This window comes from Epargyreus clarus, unplaced genomic scaffold (genome assembly GCF_041222505.1).
Source record: "Epargyreus clarus isolate Ecla_fem2 unplaced genomic scaffold, WU_Ecla_fem_2.2 ptg000026l, whole genome shotgun sequence".
Taxonomy (NCBI): Eukaryota; Metazoa; Arthropoda; class Insecta; order Lepidoptera; family Hesperiidae; genus Epargyreus; species Epargyreus clarus.
In genome coordinates, this window is record NW_027332233.1 from 8,287,622 (window position 1) to 8,302,703 (window position 15,082).

Below are 15,082 nucleotides of genomic sequence, written 5' to 3' on the forward strand. Positions count from 1 at the left end.
CGATGTTATAACCGTGACATTCGGCTTAGTATGAGAAAGTAATAGTTTGGCAAATAAATTACCGCCGTGTTTAGGATTTATTTTTGATTTAAAATAGATAAGTGATAAAATAATATTTTTTATTGTTTGTTGTTTATAACTACGTTTCAACAATAAATATGATTTTCTATATCTCTTTGTTTAGTTATCACTCGGATTTGACTCGAAAAAGACATTCTCGCAAATTGGCAATTTTACATCTGTATTAAACGAAACTCCGCTCATAGCAAGTTAAATCTATTATAATGGTCCTAAAAGTAACCTTGACTAAGTCGGACATAAAAATTTGAATTCTTGAAGAACAAAACGTCCATTTCGAATGATTTGAAGCATTGAGCAAAAAAATTGAAATGTTTAAATTGATGAATGGCGGGAACTTAACTGCCAAATTAATATGAAGAAATATGTATTTTCTTAAAATTGAGGCTTTTCCTTTAGTTTGTCATTTACCATTACTTCCCAGATTTTGATCCTTATAAGCAACACTATCAGATAGTTGAATAATATAGAGGGTGTATTTTTTTTCAAAATGAACTCGTTCGATTCCCGGCTAGGGAAAAAGTTATTTTAAAAAAGTAATGATGCAGTTTTAGTTTTTATCAAAATCGGCCTCGTAACTCCTTTCAGCATTTTTCGCTAATCCTTATAGTTTCGGATTTGGCCCTGAAGGCCCGTTTTAAAAATTCACCCTGTATACATGTTAATTGATTTTCCTCAAATACACAATCATTAATAACTCTTATGCCTAAAGTTCATTATTATTTATCAGTCAACACAAACTCAAACATTTCCATACAGTCAAATTGTACATTATGTACTTAGTCTAAGGAATATAACTGGTAATATTTTAAACAATAAGAATCGAGATTTATTTTAAAACATTAAATGATGCATACACCTGCATAATTATCGTGTACAAAGTCCTATCATATAGTGTATCAACAATAGTAGATTGAGGAATATAATTATTAAGATTATGATCAAACAAACTTCTTTTACATAAAGTTGAACATTATTATGTTAATCGCTTTATTCAAAATGATGATTAATAGTCTACAGTTAAAAATAAACATTATTTATTATCTCACATTAAAAGATGTGAGACATTATATATGTATATATTTTATTTCCTCTCAATACACTTTACAATGTCTAATAACAATGATGTCTGATTTGTATCCATTACAATTATTTACAGTTCCAGTCTTTTGATCCGTGACTTGCTTAAACCCTGTTTACATACCAATTCCTGTAAGTAGATCATAGTAGAAATACTGCAGATTATAGAGTTGCATAGTTATCTAAACTTGGTGGTATGTTAGACATCTGTAATCGAGCTGGCTCTGAACCCAGCAGAGGTGACTGTTCATCCAGAAAATTAAATTCCTTTTGTAAAGTTGGGAAAGTCACTCTATATCTTCTTTCATGGGTATTCCATTTACGATATACTAACGCATTAAGTAAGGCTTGCATTGGGTTAATCAGTGCCTGCAACAAAATAAAAAAATACTATAAATAATATTGTAACTTTTTTTTTCATTGTAAGATAATTGATGTGATTCACATACCATTGTGTACCATATACTAATTATCAGTTTGACAGGCATTTGAAACCACATTGTCCAAACCAAAACACCATTGATTAGATTTGGTAACCAACATACATAGAAGACAACATTGATAAGGAAAAATTTCAGTCTGAGTGCATCAACAACTCTTCTCTCTTTACTCGTAAACTGAAACAAAAAATCGTATACATAACACGTCATTGTTATATCGCACATATAATATATTTACAATAAAAACTATTATAAATTATTACGATTACTTTACAAAACTTCTACCAAGTTTTTGTTCATAATAAAATAGTAACAGCAAATTTACTGAATAAACTTGCTTCCTCTACAATTACTTGGAAACAAGTTGCAAATGCATTCCGCACACCAATAGGTGGCAGCACTAAATCACATAATACAAACAGGTTTCTATGAATTAGAAAAGCTTACCTGTGCTAAAGGTAATGCAATTGCCATTTCCACATTCTTACTTGATAACACATACATGATGGGGTTTACAATCATAACCATAGCTATTGGTAAATATGTAGCACAGTAGTTTGGCAAGATTTTGTAAAGAGCACTTGTTACTGATGTTAAATTGTGACATCTGAAATATATAAACAAATGGCTTTATTTTCAAACTTAAAAGTAACATAGAAATATACAGGTTTTTTTTTTATATAATATAAGAGTAGCAGACGAGCAAGCAGTCCACCTGATGGTAAGTGGCTACTGCCGCCCATGGACATCTGTAATCAACCCCAGATAGGATTAAATATTCCTACCTGAGGTCGGCCACAGATGCGCCGCTACCCCTGAGGACTAAGCTAGAACGCCTGGGAAAAGTCTATCTCCCTTACCACACCCTTCAAACCGGAACACAGCAGCGCCTAACACTGCTGTTATTAGGTAGAAATAGGTGTGGCGGTGGTGCCGCCGGAGTCGAACCACAAAGGGTTCTACCACCTTCAAAATGTATATTTAACTAATACATTCTATGGGCGTATATAGGGGAAAGGTTCAGAGGGTCCCCTACTAAAGGGTATACAAGAAAAAATAGTATATGTACAGCTAGTTGCAAATTCAACTTACTCCCTAAGAGGCACAAATCCACACATATACCTAACGAAACCACCCACTTTCGCCCTCGGCTTTGGCAAAGCTACAATTATGCCCACAGTGAAATGTGATCTTTATTTATTATGTAGTATATTATATGCTTTATAGTATCAGAATAATAACATTATGATTAACATTACAATACTAATTATTACTAATTATTGAAACAAATTCACATACTCAGCATTAGGAACATAAAGTATGGATAATCCAATCCCAGTTGTTGCCATGGGGAATCCCCATGCAAAAGAATGGTATAAAATTGGATGAGAATCGCGACCCTTGATTGCAAGCCACGTGTCAATTGCATAAAACAAGGTCCAAAACCATGTCACTGTATAAAAATACTGTGTCCATGCCTAAAACAAAAATGGATTAGTTTAAAAGATTTTTGCAAATTAATTTACTCAGATGTCCAAAGTCAACCATAAAGAAAACATTATATATCTATGTGTTTTAAAAAAATTGATAAATCCAAAGCTTATGAGTAGCTAGAACAAATAGACCAGCACTCCACTAGAAGACTGCAATGGTGGAAACAGATACTAGGGATATAGGAGTTAGAGAAATGGCTTATGACAAGATAATATTAAGGTTTTTTATAAAACAAACATACAAAACAACTAAATATTATTTTTATGAATGACATGCAATGTATAATACTTACTGATGTTATACTGCAAAACAATACGCTAACGTCATCACCTGGCATTGGCATAATATTTTTGTATCTTAACCATAGTGAAGAACGAACTAACACACCTAAAAACATTTAAAATAACATTAAACAATTATTAATAATAAGTTGGTTCAAAAACCTGAATTCAATGAATGAAAATAAATAATGTGATAACATAATCAGTGATTTATTGCAACTATGCAATAAATAATTGTCTTCTACTATATACCTAATTAGTGTCATTAAAAACTGGTTTAGTGATTATTATTACAATACCAACCATTGATTGGTATTCATATTCCGTCATTATTATATTCTTGTCTTAATGTTGTGATATGAAATATGCAGTAGCACATAAAGAATTTCTATTAAAAATGCTAATTATAGATTTCCATAAATATCAGGAACCGTAAAATATATCCATCGCTTTGTAGAGTAAGCCAACTTTATTGTAAAAATATACATATTTTAGAAGAAAATCTAGTTTAAAGGGGTGGCAAGGGGTTCCAACTTTATATTCAGGGGTAACAACACATCCGAGTCGAACCTTAGGTGCGACTGTAATACAGCCTGGGGTTGATAATCAATTAATCGATATCCATGGGCAACAGTGGCCTCTAACCATCTGGTAGACTTCATGCTTATCAGTTACCTCTATAATATGAAAATAAAAATAATAACGGCATTTATAACCTCCTATTCATGATAACATACCAAAAGATGCCAGAAGATCAGCAACTGCCAGCCAAATTATTATGCGTCTCCCTCTACTCGAGGAATAGCTGTACAATCTTTGAGAATCAGTTGGCACAAGGCACGGGAAAATCTGAAAAAATACCAATAACAATATTAAGAATCAATAAAATGTTGTCTTCAAGTACAATTCAATACATATTAAAAATCTAGAGAAAGATTGAAATTACAAGAAACTCAATAACAAATTATACAACATAGATTACACCTCAGCCATATACATTACTGCCTGATTAATAACTACGTATTATAAATTTGATTTAAATATTTTAATGCAGGGGATTCTGAAGATGGTAGAACCATTTGTCATTCGACTCCGGTGGTACCACCGCCACACCTATTTCTACCTAATAATAGCAGTGTTAGGCGCTGCTGTGTTCCGTTTCGAAGGGTGTGGTAAGGGAGACAGACTTTTCCGAGGCGTTCCAGCTTAGTCCTCAGGAGTAGCGGCGCATCTGTGGCCGACCTCAGGTAGGAACATCTAATCCTATCTGGAGTTGATTACGGATGTCCATGGGCGGCAGTAGCCACTTACTATCAGGTGGATTGCATACTCGTCTATTATAAAAAAAAGGCTACTCCTATATTATAAAAAAAAGGGAAATACTTACACTAAATCTTATACTTTTAATCTTGACAATTACATACAAATACAGAAAACATAAACTTACTTGGTAAATAGAACCCAATATGCCGATAGTGGAGGAAACTAAACAAACTGTATTATATGACTCCGTGTTAAACTCGTCCATAATTCTCACGGCCATATCTTCCTTATTGCCGGTGTGATGGCAGCAGAAAGTTTGAATTGTAGGATCAGACATTATTTTAAAATTTTATTCATCGAGTCTGTACTGTAACGGCAAAATATGGATTAAAAATAAACGCTCCGTAAATTTATAACCAAACTGAACGTTTAAAACTGTATTTCTGTTAATGAAACAAATTCCTTAATTAGTTAATATAAAAGTATTACGGTCGTCAAGAATCGAATTCTTAAATTTATTATGTGTTCTCTCTATTTACTTTTACTTTCCCCAACCTTTAATTTGAAGGATTTGAATTCTTGACATTTGATAGATGTTTTCTTTTGACATCTTGATGTCACTATTATGACAATGATATTTTTATGTCCTGGCTTCACGGCATTTCATTATACTTATATTAAAAAAATATATATACATTATTAGTATTATTTAAATTTTAAAGTAATTGGCTACCTGATACTTATAATAGTGGATTAAATATGTTTCATAATAAATATATGTAAACATTAACTTTATTATAAAATATTACATTGTCAGGAAATTAAGAAATCCATATTTGGATAAACACATTAATTACAAGTTACGAACTCGGATATTGTAGAGCCTATCCACACTACACCGGCTCAATAGTTTTAGCATTCGTTGACTGCAGCTGAAGAGCTCAGTCACCGAATGTCGCAAAAATAATTCTATATTGAATTCCTACAAATTGACGTCACTAAACGACGTCACGCCCCGCGTGATGGAGCGTTCACCATACCGATCTGACGCGCAGTGGGTTCGATTCCCGGCCGGACAGATATCTGATTGATGAATTTAGATTTCTGGGTTTGGGTGTTTGTGTATTTGTCTATGTGTGTGTCCATGGCGCCTATGACACAGAGATCCTAGTGTGGGCCTGTGAGTGTAGAAAACTTTTTTTTTAAGAGGAGTAGTTGCCTAAGAAATGCAACAACCACCGTTCCATATAACAGTTGCAGTGGATGATCGGTCGGCGACGCTATTGTGAGAGCTCATAAAACCATTTTACGATTTCATCCACTTCCGCTTCATCTTCATAAATACCCTAACTTTTTCATTTTCATATTAATTTTAAATAAAAAATACTTTTTACTATGCCTGTCTACCATTTTTATTTACATTTCAAATGTAATTAGAAATGACAGGGTTAAAGGTATAAAGAGTTAGAGCTACCTTCCGGTTCCATTTTTAGACGCTGAATATCATCTAATAACGAAGAGATCATCATGACTGTATGTAGCCAGGCTTACCCCGGAAGTTAAAGGTCTACCACAGCTGAAGATTCATTGACTTTTCAGCTCTATTATCATCAAGTATCAACTCTTTGTGTGTCTGTCAACCCCACGACACTGAAAACCTCATTGTTAACTTTAGATAAAGTAAATAAATTAGACGTATGCTATCTAACGAATTCTGCCAGATGAGCTTGAAAGTATGTTTCTACCATTAGGATAATATATCTATCGTTTCTACTATATCAACATTCAAAAGATGATGACTCCTTCGTGATTCGACTCCGGAGACACCACACCTACTTGTGTACACCTACACCTTATAACAGTAGTGTTACGTCCTGCTGTATTCTATTTTAAAGGAGGCGTTACAACTTAATACTTAGCAGTAGCAACGTATCTGTGGTCGGCATCCTATATGAAACTATAACCCTGGGCTGTTAATAGTATGGACGGCAATTTTCACGAAACATCAAGTGAAATACATGCGTATATCTGAGCTCGTATAACTACCTCTTTAATAAAATATTTCAAATCAAATAAAATCAAATCAAATAACTTTATTGTGGAACATAGGTTTAAAAACATTATATATTATTTCTGTCATCATATCAAATATTTTATTGAAATTATAAAAAAAATGTGTAACATAATAATAAATATAGAATATTGTCTATTTAATACTTAGGATGCATTGTAAACAAATAATTTTATCATTATTTTATTTATCACATACTATGACTATGATTATCACGAATTAACAACATTTTAGACAATATAGTTTAATTTTCATCACACAATGATATGTATCAATTTTAACAAATTATTTGAAAAACCGCTTAGTTGCTATTACTTAACAATATGGTTCATACACTATATCAAATGAGACATTATTAGGTACAACTTAGCCTTACATTAAAACATAATTATTGAATTGAATAAATTGATAAAATACATTTACTTTTATCACAAACGTAATATAATATGTACTGAAACGGAAGCTAGCATTAACGTTTAACGATAGCTGCTTCTGTGGATTGCAGTGGTATTACAGAAACGTCATGTGTTAAAGGGATACATGGGTTTAATGGATCAGGAATTTCTCCAAGTTTTAATGTACAATTAAATTGAGATTCCGTGTTGTTGATGTTTTGATAACTTTCTCCGCTGGAAAGTTTTGAAGCTAAAGGCTGATTCGGTTGTAAAATATTATCACTCGAAGCCATTGTAGCGTTAACATCCAAATCTGTTGAATTTGTAAGCAAAGGAGGTTCCGTTACATTGTTTTGGGCAGCAGTGTTTAAAAGTATAGAACAAGGTATGGTTGTCATAAACTCTCTTTCTGCCTTTGTAACAACAGTAATGGTACATTTGGTTTTATCGTCTTCATTTTTATTGCCATTTACGTCTTTAACATCAGCTTCTGGGGTAAATGATGTTGCAATCGCACACGGTATAGCAAGAATTTCAGTAACATTTCCGTTACTTATAGTTAATGTACAATTTATCAAATCACCTAAAACGGAATCCATAGCAGTCGCCGTGCTATTATTATCTGGAGCCACTGCCACAGGTTGACCTCTGTTATCATAGATAACTGTGTGATGATGACGGCCAGTAGAACGGGCTAGATTCCATAGTGCCAATCCTGTTAAAATAGTTCCAACGCCAGCACCTGCAATTCCTACTCCAGTTAGAGCACTGCTCGTTCGACTAACTCCTCCGAAACCTCTTCCACCTCCGTAATTACCAAAATATCCGGGCATTTGTGAACCATAACCTGAATTAAAAGGACTATGTCCTCCGATACCACCATAGTTAGGGCCATAATTTGAATATGGTGGTGGAGGTGGCGGGTGGTGATAACTATTTCCAACACTTGTGTAAGCGGGTGGCTGACCTTGTGGGTGATGATAATTGTTCCCAGTATTAGAATAAGGTGGTGGTGGCGGCCCATGATTGTAATTGGTACCCATATTGTTAGTTGGATAATTTGCTCCAGTATTCGCGTGTTGTGTATTTAATGAGTTACCAGCCTGATAAGGTGGAGGTGCAGCATTGGATCCTGATAGCCCTGATCCCTGCGGATATCCAGCTCCTTTGCCTGCATTACCAGACAAACTATTTGATGCAGGATACGAATGACTCATATGATTGCTTGATTGAGCTCCTTGTTGAGCATTAAGTGGACCAGAATTTCTTTGTATACTTTCTTCGTGGACTGATGGTTGCTTAGGTTGAGTATTTCCAGACAAACCGGTATTACTTGAAGGATATGAATGAGAGTTTGACGCCATGTTATTTGAAGCATGGCTCCTTTGTACGTTTTCTTGATGGGCCGGTGGTTGCTTAGGTTGATTACCAGATAATCCGGTGTTGCTTGAAGGATATGAATGCGTATTTGTTGGTTTTGATTGCCTTGACGATGACGTATAGGTTTTTTGTGCTGGTCGTTCCTGCCATCCGAACAATGACGGCTTAGGTGCTGACGCTTGTGGACTGCTGAACGAAGTAGGAACAGGTTGAGGGTTAGAACCACCTCTTCTACTAGAACCACGGCTACCAGACCCCGAGCTGCGACCTCTAGATGTCTTTCTCGCATCAACACTTAAAACCGCAACTATCAAAAACACAAGGAATAATTTTGTAAGTAACTTATTCATTTTTAAATTCTTCATTTTGCAGTTACATCGAATCAAAATATGGTCTATTCTTGTCGATTCCACGTATTGTTAGGAATACGTGCTCGCGACGCAATTGTCTGACTCACTGTGTTTCTCGAACCCTGTAGTTTAACGATCGAGTTAGTCGCCCACCCTGCCTCAAATTACATACGTCATCTTGTAGGGACGTATTCATTACGGACAAGGCAATAGTGTAGCAATTCGTTCGATCAATAAAGTGCTACACGCGAGTTATATTTCGAAATGTTGTTATGGTAACGAAGTCTAACCCAAACACTGCTATTACTTAAGTGTTAAATATTTTTATCTACCCTAGAATTACTTAACTACTAATACTTCTATAACTTATGTATTTTCATATCTATGAACCTTCGTTTAAATAACATTTAATATGTAGTTAAGCTTAGCTACTCGTAGCTTGTGCTCGAATGTCAGTTATTTATTCCATAAATAATATTGTTATAGTTTTCATGTTGTTCAGCAAAAAGATACATCGCACCTCTGGAAATAAGTTCAATAACGCAAGTGGTAATACCACTTCAGAATAATTTGAATCAGAAGTGTTTCACTTACTTTCCTCTCAATCTCAAAATGAAATTGCTTACATCTAGCAGAATTTACTATAACCACACGAAACTCAATGTTAAATTGGATAATTTCACATTTTTAAATTGTTTTTAAAGTTTTTGTGTATATAAGCCATGTAATAGGAAAAATACCGTAGATTTGTTTACCCTATCATGTAAGCCATACGCACATATGTCGCAGAGAAACTGCAGCAGACTTATTCACGCATGCGAATGAGACACGCATGCCGACAATTGCTCGTGTGGCACGATTCGTACCCTAATTAATGTAATAACGTTACAAACAGAATAAATATACCTGTATATTGTACGTTCACTTTGCGTTATTGTCATCTGTAGAGATTGGTGACCACCATTTCGACGATGTAGTAGCAATAACTCGTATCTCAATTTTTTACGAAAAAGCGATTTTTGCATATTTGGACTTAAAATGACGTACCACAGGTCGTTCTTAAGACACCAGGTCCTTAGGTTCAAAATTGAGCAAAATATTAAAGTGTGGTAATACGTTCTATGTCTTTTTAAAGTAGCGTTTCTTCTTATTTAAATTAGCTTTTCTTCTTATGTAAAGTAGCGTTTTTTGAGTTACGAGTTATTGCCAATTCGTAGTCGATTTATAGCCAAAAGTAAATTTCTCATAACTTTCAAATTCAGTACACATAGGTAAGCAGAATAAACAGTAGTTGATGATAGTCTTCTTCTTGCATCAAGCTATGTTTTATCAACACTTCAACAGGAAAGTAGATAAGGTAAGCATACGAGTTCAAAGAAACTGTCTTTGTTTGCAAGTGCTTGTGCACTTATATATCCTACAATAGAAGCTATTTAGAGCGGAAATATCCGATCATGTCTAAAGAACACACCAGACTATTCAACATTTGCTTACTTATGAATCTTTACTAGAGAGCACTAAGAGTCAAAGTAGCAGTGCGGTAGTAGAAACCCTTATTGTGTTTCTGTCTCAGCGCATTCAATTTAACCACAAGATGGTCAATTGCTGAATAGAGCGGTCATAATCTGTACCAATATTATAAAGAAGTACCTAACTAAAGTTGTACTTACGTATATTTATGTATTTACTTATATGTATATTTTAGAAGTAGTTATAGTCCGCGCCAAACTGCAAGTCCGTTCTGAATATAGAAATGAGTCGCGTCGCCATAGCAAATTGTATGACTACACCTACTCGCAACAACTTCAGAGCGGACTAGAAGTTTGGCGCGGATTATACCTATCTTAATTCAGAAAATTTTGAAATCTACACTAAAGAGCTTTTTAAATAAAAATATTTTTGAGTGATAGATACGAAATCACTATATTTATACAAATTAATGAAATAAACTCATTGAATTTGGAATCAATGTGTGATTTCTTTAATTCGTTACATCCCTAGGATAAACCAAAACCACATTTCAGTTCTCAAGCTTCGATGATTTGTAGGAAGGGTTTTTCGCTGCAGTCATAGATAAGTAAATCTATGGCTGCAGTAGATAATAATGATTAATTATCAAGTGACGCAAATAACGAAGATAAGTAGTTCCTTCAACTAGCAGTCAGTCATTTTACAGAAAAGTAATATAAAAATATTTCAAAAGAGAAGTTTGCAAAGAATAATTGTGGGTAAATTATCTAAATAAAATTTAAAAAAATATATTTGTAAGGAATAAATGAGAAAAATATATTTTTCAAATTATTCCTTAAAAACTGCACTATCATAATGGGTCTGATAACATTTTTCTGTAAAATCCTTCCATCACTTATCACGATCCTTTTTATTAGTGATCGAAGGTAAAATAAAAAAAAAAAGTTATAAAAGAAAATTTGTTCCGAATTGTTGTTAATTTTCGATCTACAACAAAAAGTGTAGAATTCAATTTGAAATCTTAAGGTGATTGTCTTTACAAAATTTCTGTGCGTCAAATAGTTTTCACACGTTTCACGTTTTTCAAGATGGCGTCCGAGGGATAAGAATTGCGACCCCTCAAACTTGGATTTTTGTACGCTAAGAAGCAAAAATTGTAAAATTTCAATCTTTATATAATATAAAGATAATGTTTAAGAAATATATATATGTATATATATATATTTCTTAAAGAACACACACACATAATATACATAATATACACACGCACATAATATATATATATATATATATATATATATATATATATATATATATATATATATATATATATATATATATATATATATATATATATATATATATATACATAATATATATATATATACATATATATATTATGTGCGTGTGTATGTCACTGAACTCCTCCTAAACGACTGGACTTATTTTGATGAAATTTGTTGTGTGTGTTCAAGGGGACTTGAGAATGGTTTAGATTCACATTTTAGTCCGTAGGAAAAGGTTTTTTTAATTAATTTTTAATTCGTAAATAGTTATAGAATCGGAAACTATGCATTTGATCAAGTGATGATCTTTAGCAAAGTTGTTGTCCAAGAGCCCACGAGGGTTTGGGAGTTGGTAAGACCAATTTTTGACAGATGGCACCACTGTCATTCCAATGCAGGTACAAATTTTCCGTTTTGTGTATGTCATACTATTTTTTTAAAATGCGGGCGAAGCCGCGGCCACCACTAATGTACTATAAGATCCTAACATGTAGACCGAATGCGTACGCCAGTGAGGTTCGGGTGATTGAAAAAATTAATAAGTTTTACCGTTCATTGGTTTTGAATTTATTTACATAAATAAGGATATTATTTAATTTGTTTTCATTTATATTCCATGTTATAATTATCGATAGTTTTACCTGATTTGATTTATATTTTGTAAGAAATATCTAGAGGTGTTTTGTCTGAAACTATTAACTTTATGCCAGTATATGTGCATTGAAGAAAATAAAAAAACAAAAATAAATACATTTACCCCAAATATAAATTTTTTTAGTTGTTTGTTGAAGAAAGGTTATTAATGAGGATTTTAAGTAAATATATATATCAAACATTTTAGGTCATCAATTTTCTTTTATATCACGGCGTGCGTAAATTAACGTTTTACGCACGCTTCGCGTGCGCAAAACCCCCATTTCCGACCCCGTAATATAAAATTTTATACAACACGCGGACGAAATAGTACATTACAATACGAGGACGAAAAATTTTTTTCTGACAAGTGTGAGTTTGCAGGCCGAGCCGCAGGCGAGGACTGCAATCACACGAGTCAGAAAAACATTTTTCGTCCGCGTGTTGTATAAAATTTTATATTACGGGGTCGGAAATGGGGGTTTTGCGCACGCGAAGCGTGCGTAAAACGTCCATTTACGCACGCCGTGATATAAAATGTTTTTCTGACTCGTGTGATTGCAGTCCTCGCCTGCGGCTCGGCCTGCAAACTCACACTTGTCAGAAAAAAATTTTTCGTCCTCGTATTGTAATGTACTATTTCTTTTAGTTACTACTTACTATCATACGATTGATAATAGTCCATTTTATTTTTAATTGACATTGAAGGTTCTTTCTCAATGTTGTAAAAAATCATTCCCATGTTAAGGCTAGATACTAAAGATCACGGTCTAATCATTGACAAACAAGCTGTGATTTCACGAATACTTGCGGTTTATTGACGAAAATAAATATTTTATAACTTCACTAATAAAATGTAGCATGTTTCATAAATTATAAAAAAATCTTCACTATTTCTGCTTCATAACAGCAGTGTTAAACGCCGCTGTGTTCTGGTTTGAAGGGTGTGGTAAGGCAGACATACTATTCCGAGGCATTCCAGCTTAGTCCTCAGAGGTAACGGCGCATCTGTGGCCGAGGTAGGAATATCTAATCCTATCTGGGGTTGATTACAGATGTCCATGGGCAGCAGTAGCCACTTACCATTAGTTGGACTGCATGCTCGGCTGCTAATGTGGTAATTAAAAGTATCATCAACCGCTTCTTTTATTACGATGCACCATTAGGCAATATTGCGTCATATGTAATATCACTGCGATGATAATATTTATTTTGTTTGGTACTGGACACGTAAGTAGGTACTATGTGTTAATTAAGTATTTATATAACGTACTAATTTATGATATAACGTGAAAGATCAGGACAACTCACATTACTCCCAGATTAGCTGCACTTGGATTATTTCGCCAACTCCAGATTTCGCGACATGCTCCATTCACTAATTCTTGTCCAGGGGGACAATTTGGTGGCACCGTGATTACATTCAGAGGAACAGAAGAAGACTCTTCGGCCGACTGGGCGACACACGCGGTGACACAAGCGAATAATATACCAATGTATAACATTTTAATAGGTTCTAGGACCTGGGTAATAAAAATTATTGTATTTTTACACTTCTTTTCAGAAACTACGCGTATGTTCAACAAGACGAATTAGATTAAGTAGCAAGACTATATGTAGCTGCGTTTTGATTGTTTTTATCGCGTTATCAGTTTATAACAAATAGGTTGATAAAATATAATAGCCACTTCTTGAAAATAATTGATTAAAGATATAATGAAATAAAGAATCAAAATGTGAAGTTGTATTATTTGTGAGATTCTATATTTTTGAATATTTTAATTGTCAAAATTATCATGTAATAAAAGTACAACACTGTAATATTTATTATTGTAAAATAGAGAATAATTATTCAACTAAATCTATTCAGCTAATACATAACTACTAAATAACTCGTATTCAAATCATTCTTCAATGTATTTCTCCATGTACCTAATTTATAAGGGAATATTAATATTAATTAATAATCCATAGGATTTTGTTCTATATTTGGATGTTAAATATATGACGCAATATTGCCTAATGGTGCATCGTAATAAAAGAAGCGGTTGATGATACTTTTAATTACCACATTAGCAGCCGAGCATGCAGTCCAACTAATGGTAAGTGGCTACTGCTGCCCATGGACATCTGTAATCAACCCCAGATAGGATTAGATATTCCTACCTCGGCCACAGATGCGCCGTTACCTCTGAGGACTAAGCTGGAATGCCTCGGAATAGTATGTCTGCCTTACCACACCCTTCAAACCAGAACACAGCGGCGTTTAACACTGCTGTTATGAAGCAGAAATAGTGAAGATTTTTTTATAATTTATGAAACATGCTACATTTTATTAGTGAAGTTATAAAATATTTATTTTCGTCAATAAACCGCAAGTATTCGTGAAATCACAGCTTGTTTGTCAATGATTAGACCGTGATCTTTAGTATCTAGCCTTAACATGGGAATGATTTTTTACAACATTGAGAAAGAACCTTCAATGTCAATTAAAAATAAAATGGACTATTATCAATCGTATGATAGTAAGTAGTAACTAAAAGAAATAGTACATTACAATACGAGGACGAAAAATTTTTTTCTGACAAGTGTGAGTTTGCAGGCCGAGCCGCAGGCGAGGACTGCAATCACACGAGTCAGAAAAACATTTTATATCACGGCGTGCGTAAATGGACGTTTTACGCACGCTTCGCGTGCGCAAAACCCCCATTTCCGACCCCGTAATATAAAATTTTATACAACACGCGGACGAAAAATGTTTTTCTGACTCGTGTGATTGCAGTCCTCGCCTGCGGCTCGGCCTGCAAACTCACACTTGTCAGAAAAAAATTTTTCGTCCTCGTATTGTAATGTACTATTTC

At 33.9% G+C, this 15,082-nt stretch overlaps 2 protein-coding genes across 4 annotated transcripts; both read right to left on the reverse strand.

Annotated features, from left to right (window-relative positions):
• Window positions 1-1,204: 1,204 nt before the first annotated feature.
• Window positions 1,205-5,257, reverse strand: LOC140753075 (G-protein coupled receptor 143). 3 transcript variants are annotated; one of them, XM_073087450.1, is made up of 8 exons: window positions 5,192-5,257; window positions 4,821-5,003; window positions 4,111-4,222; window positions 3,385-3,479; window positions 2,898-3,076; window positions 2,046-2,205; window positions 1,608-1,775; window positions 1,205-1,527 (listed from the first exon to the last, which is right to left on the reverse strand). In XM_073087450.1, the coding sequence occupies exons 2-8, from the start codon at window positions 4,971-4,973 to the stop codon at window positions 1,321-1,323; spliced, it is 1,074 nt and encodes a 357-aa protein (XP_072943551.1). In that variant the 5' UTR covers window positions 4,974-5,003; window positions 5,192-5,257; the 3' UTR covers window positions 1,205-1,320. The 3 variants fall into 3 exon arrangements, with proteins under 3 accessions (XP_072943551.1, XP_072943550.1, XP_072943552.1); XM_073087449.1 differs by having other exon boundaries at window positions 5,126-5,225; XM_073087451.1 differs by having other exon boundaries at window positions 5,176-5,222.
• Window positions 5,258-6,775: 1,518 nt separating this feature from the next.
• Window positions 6,776-8,967, reverse strand: LOC140753370 (uncharacterized). Its single transcript, XM_073087930.1, has one exon. It carries the CDS (start codon window positions 8,845-8,847, stop codon window positions 7,177-7,179), a length of 1,671 nt encoding a protein of 556 aa, XP_072944031.1. The 5' UTR covers window positions 8,848-8,967; the 3' UTR covers window positions 6,776-7,176.
• Window positions 8,968-15,082: the final 6,115 nt, after the last annotated feature.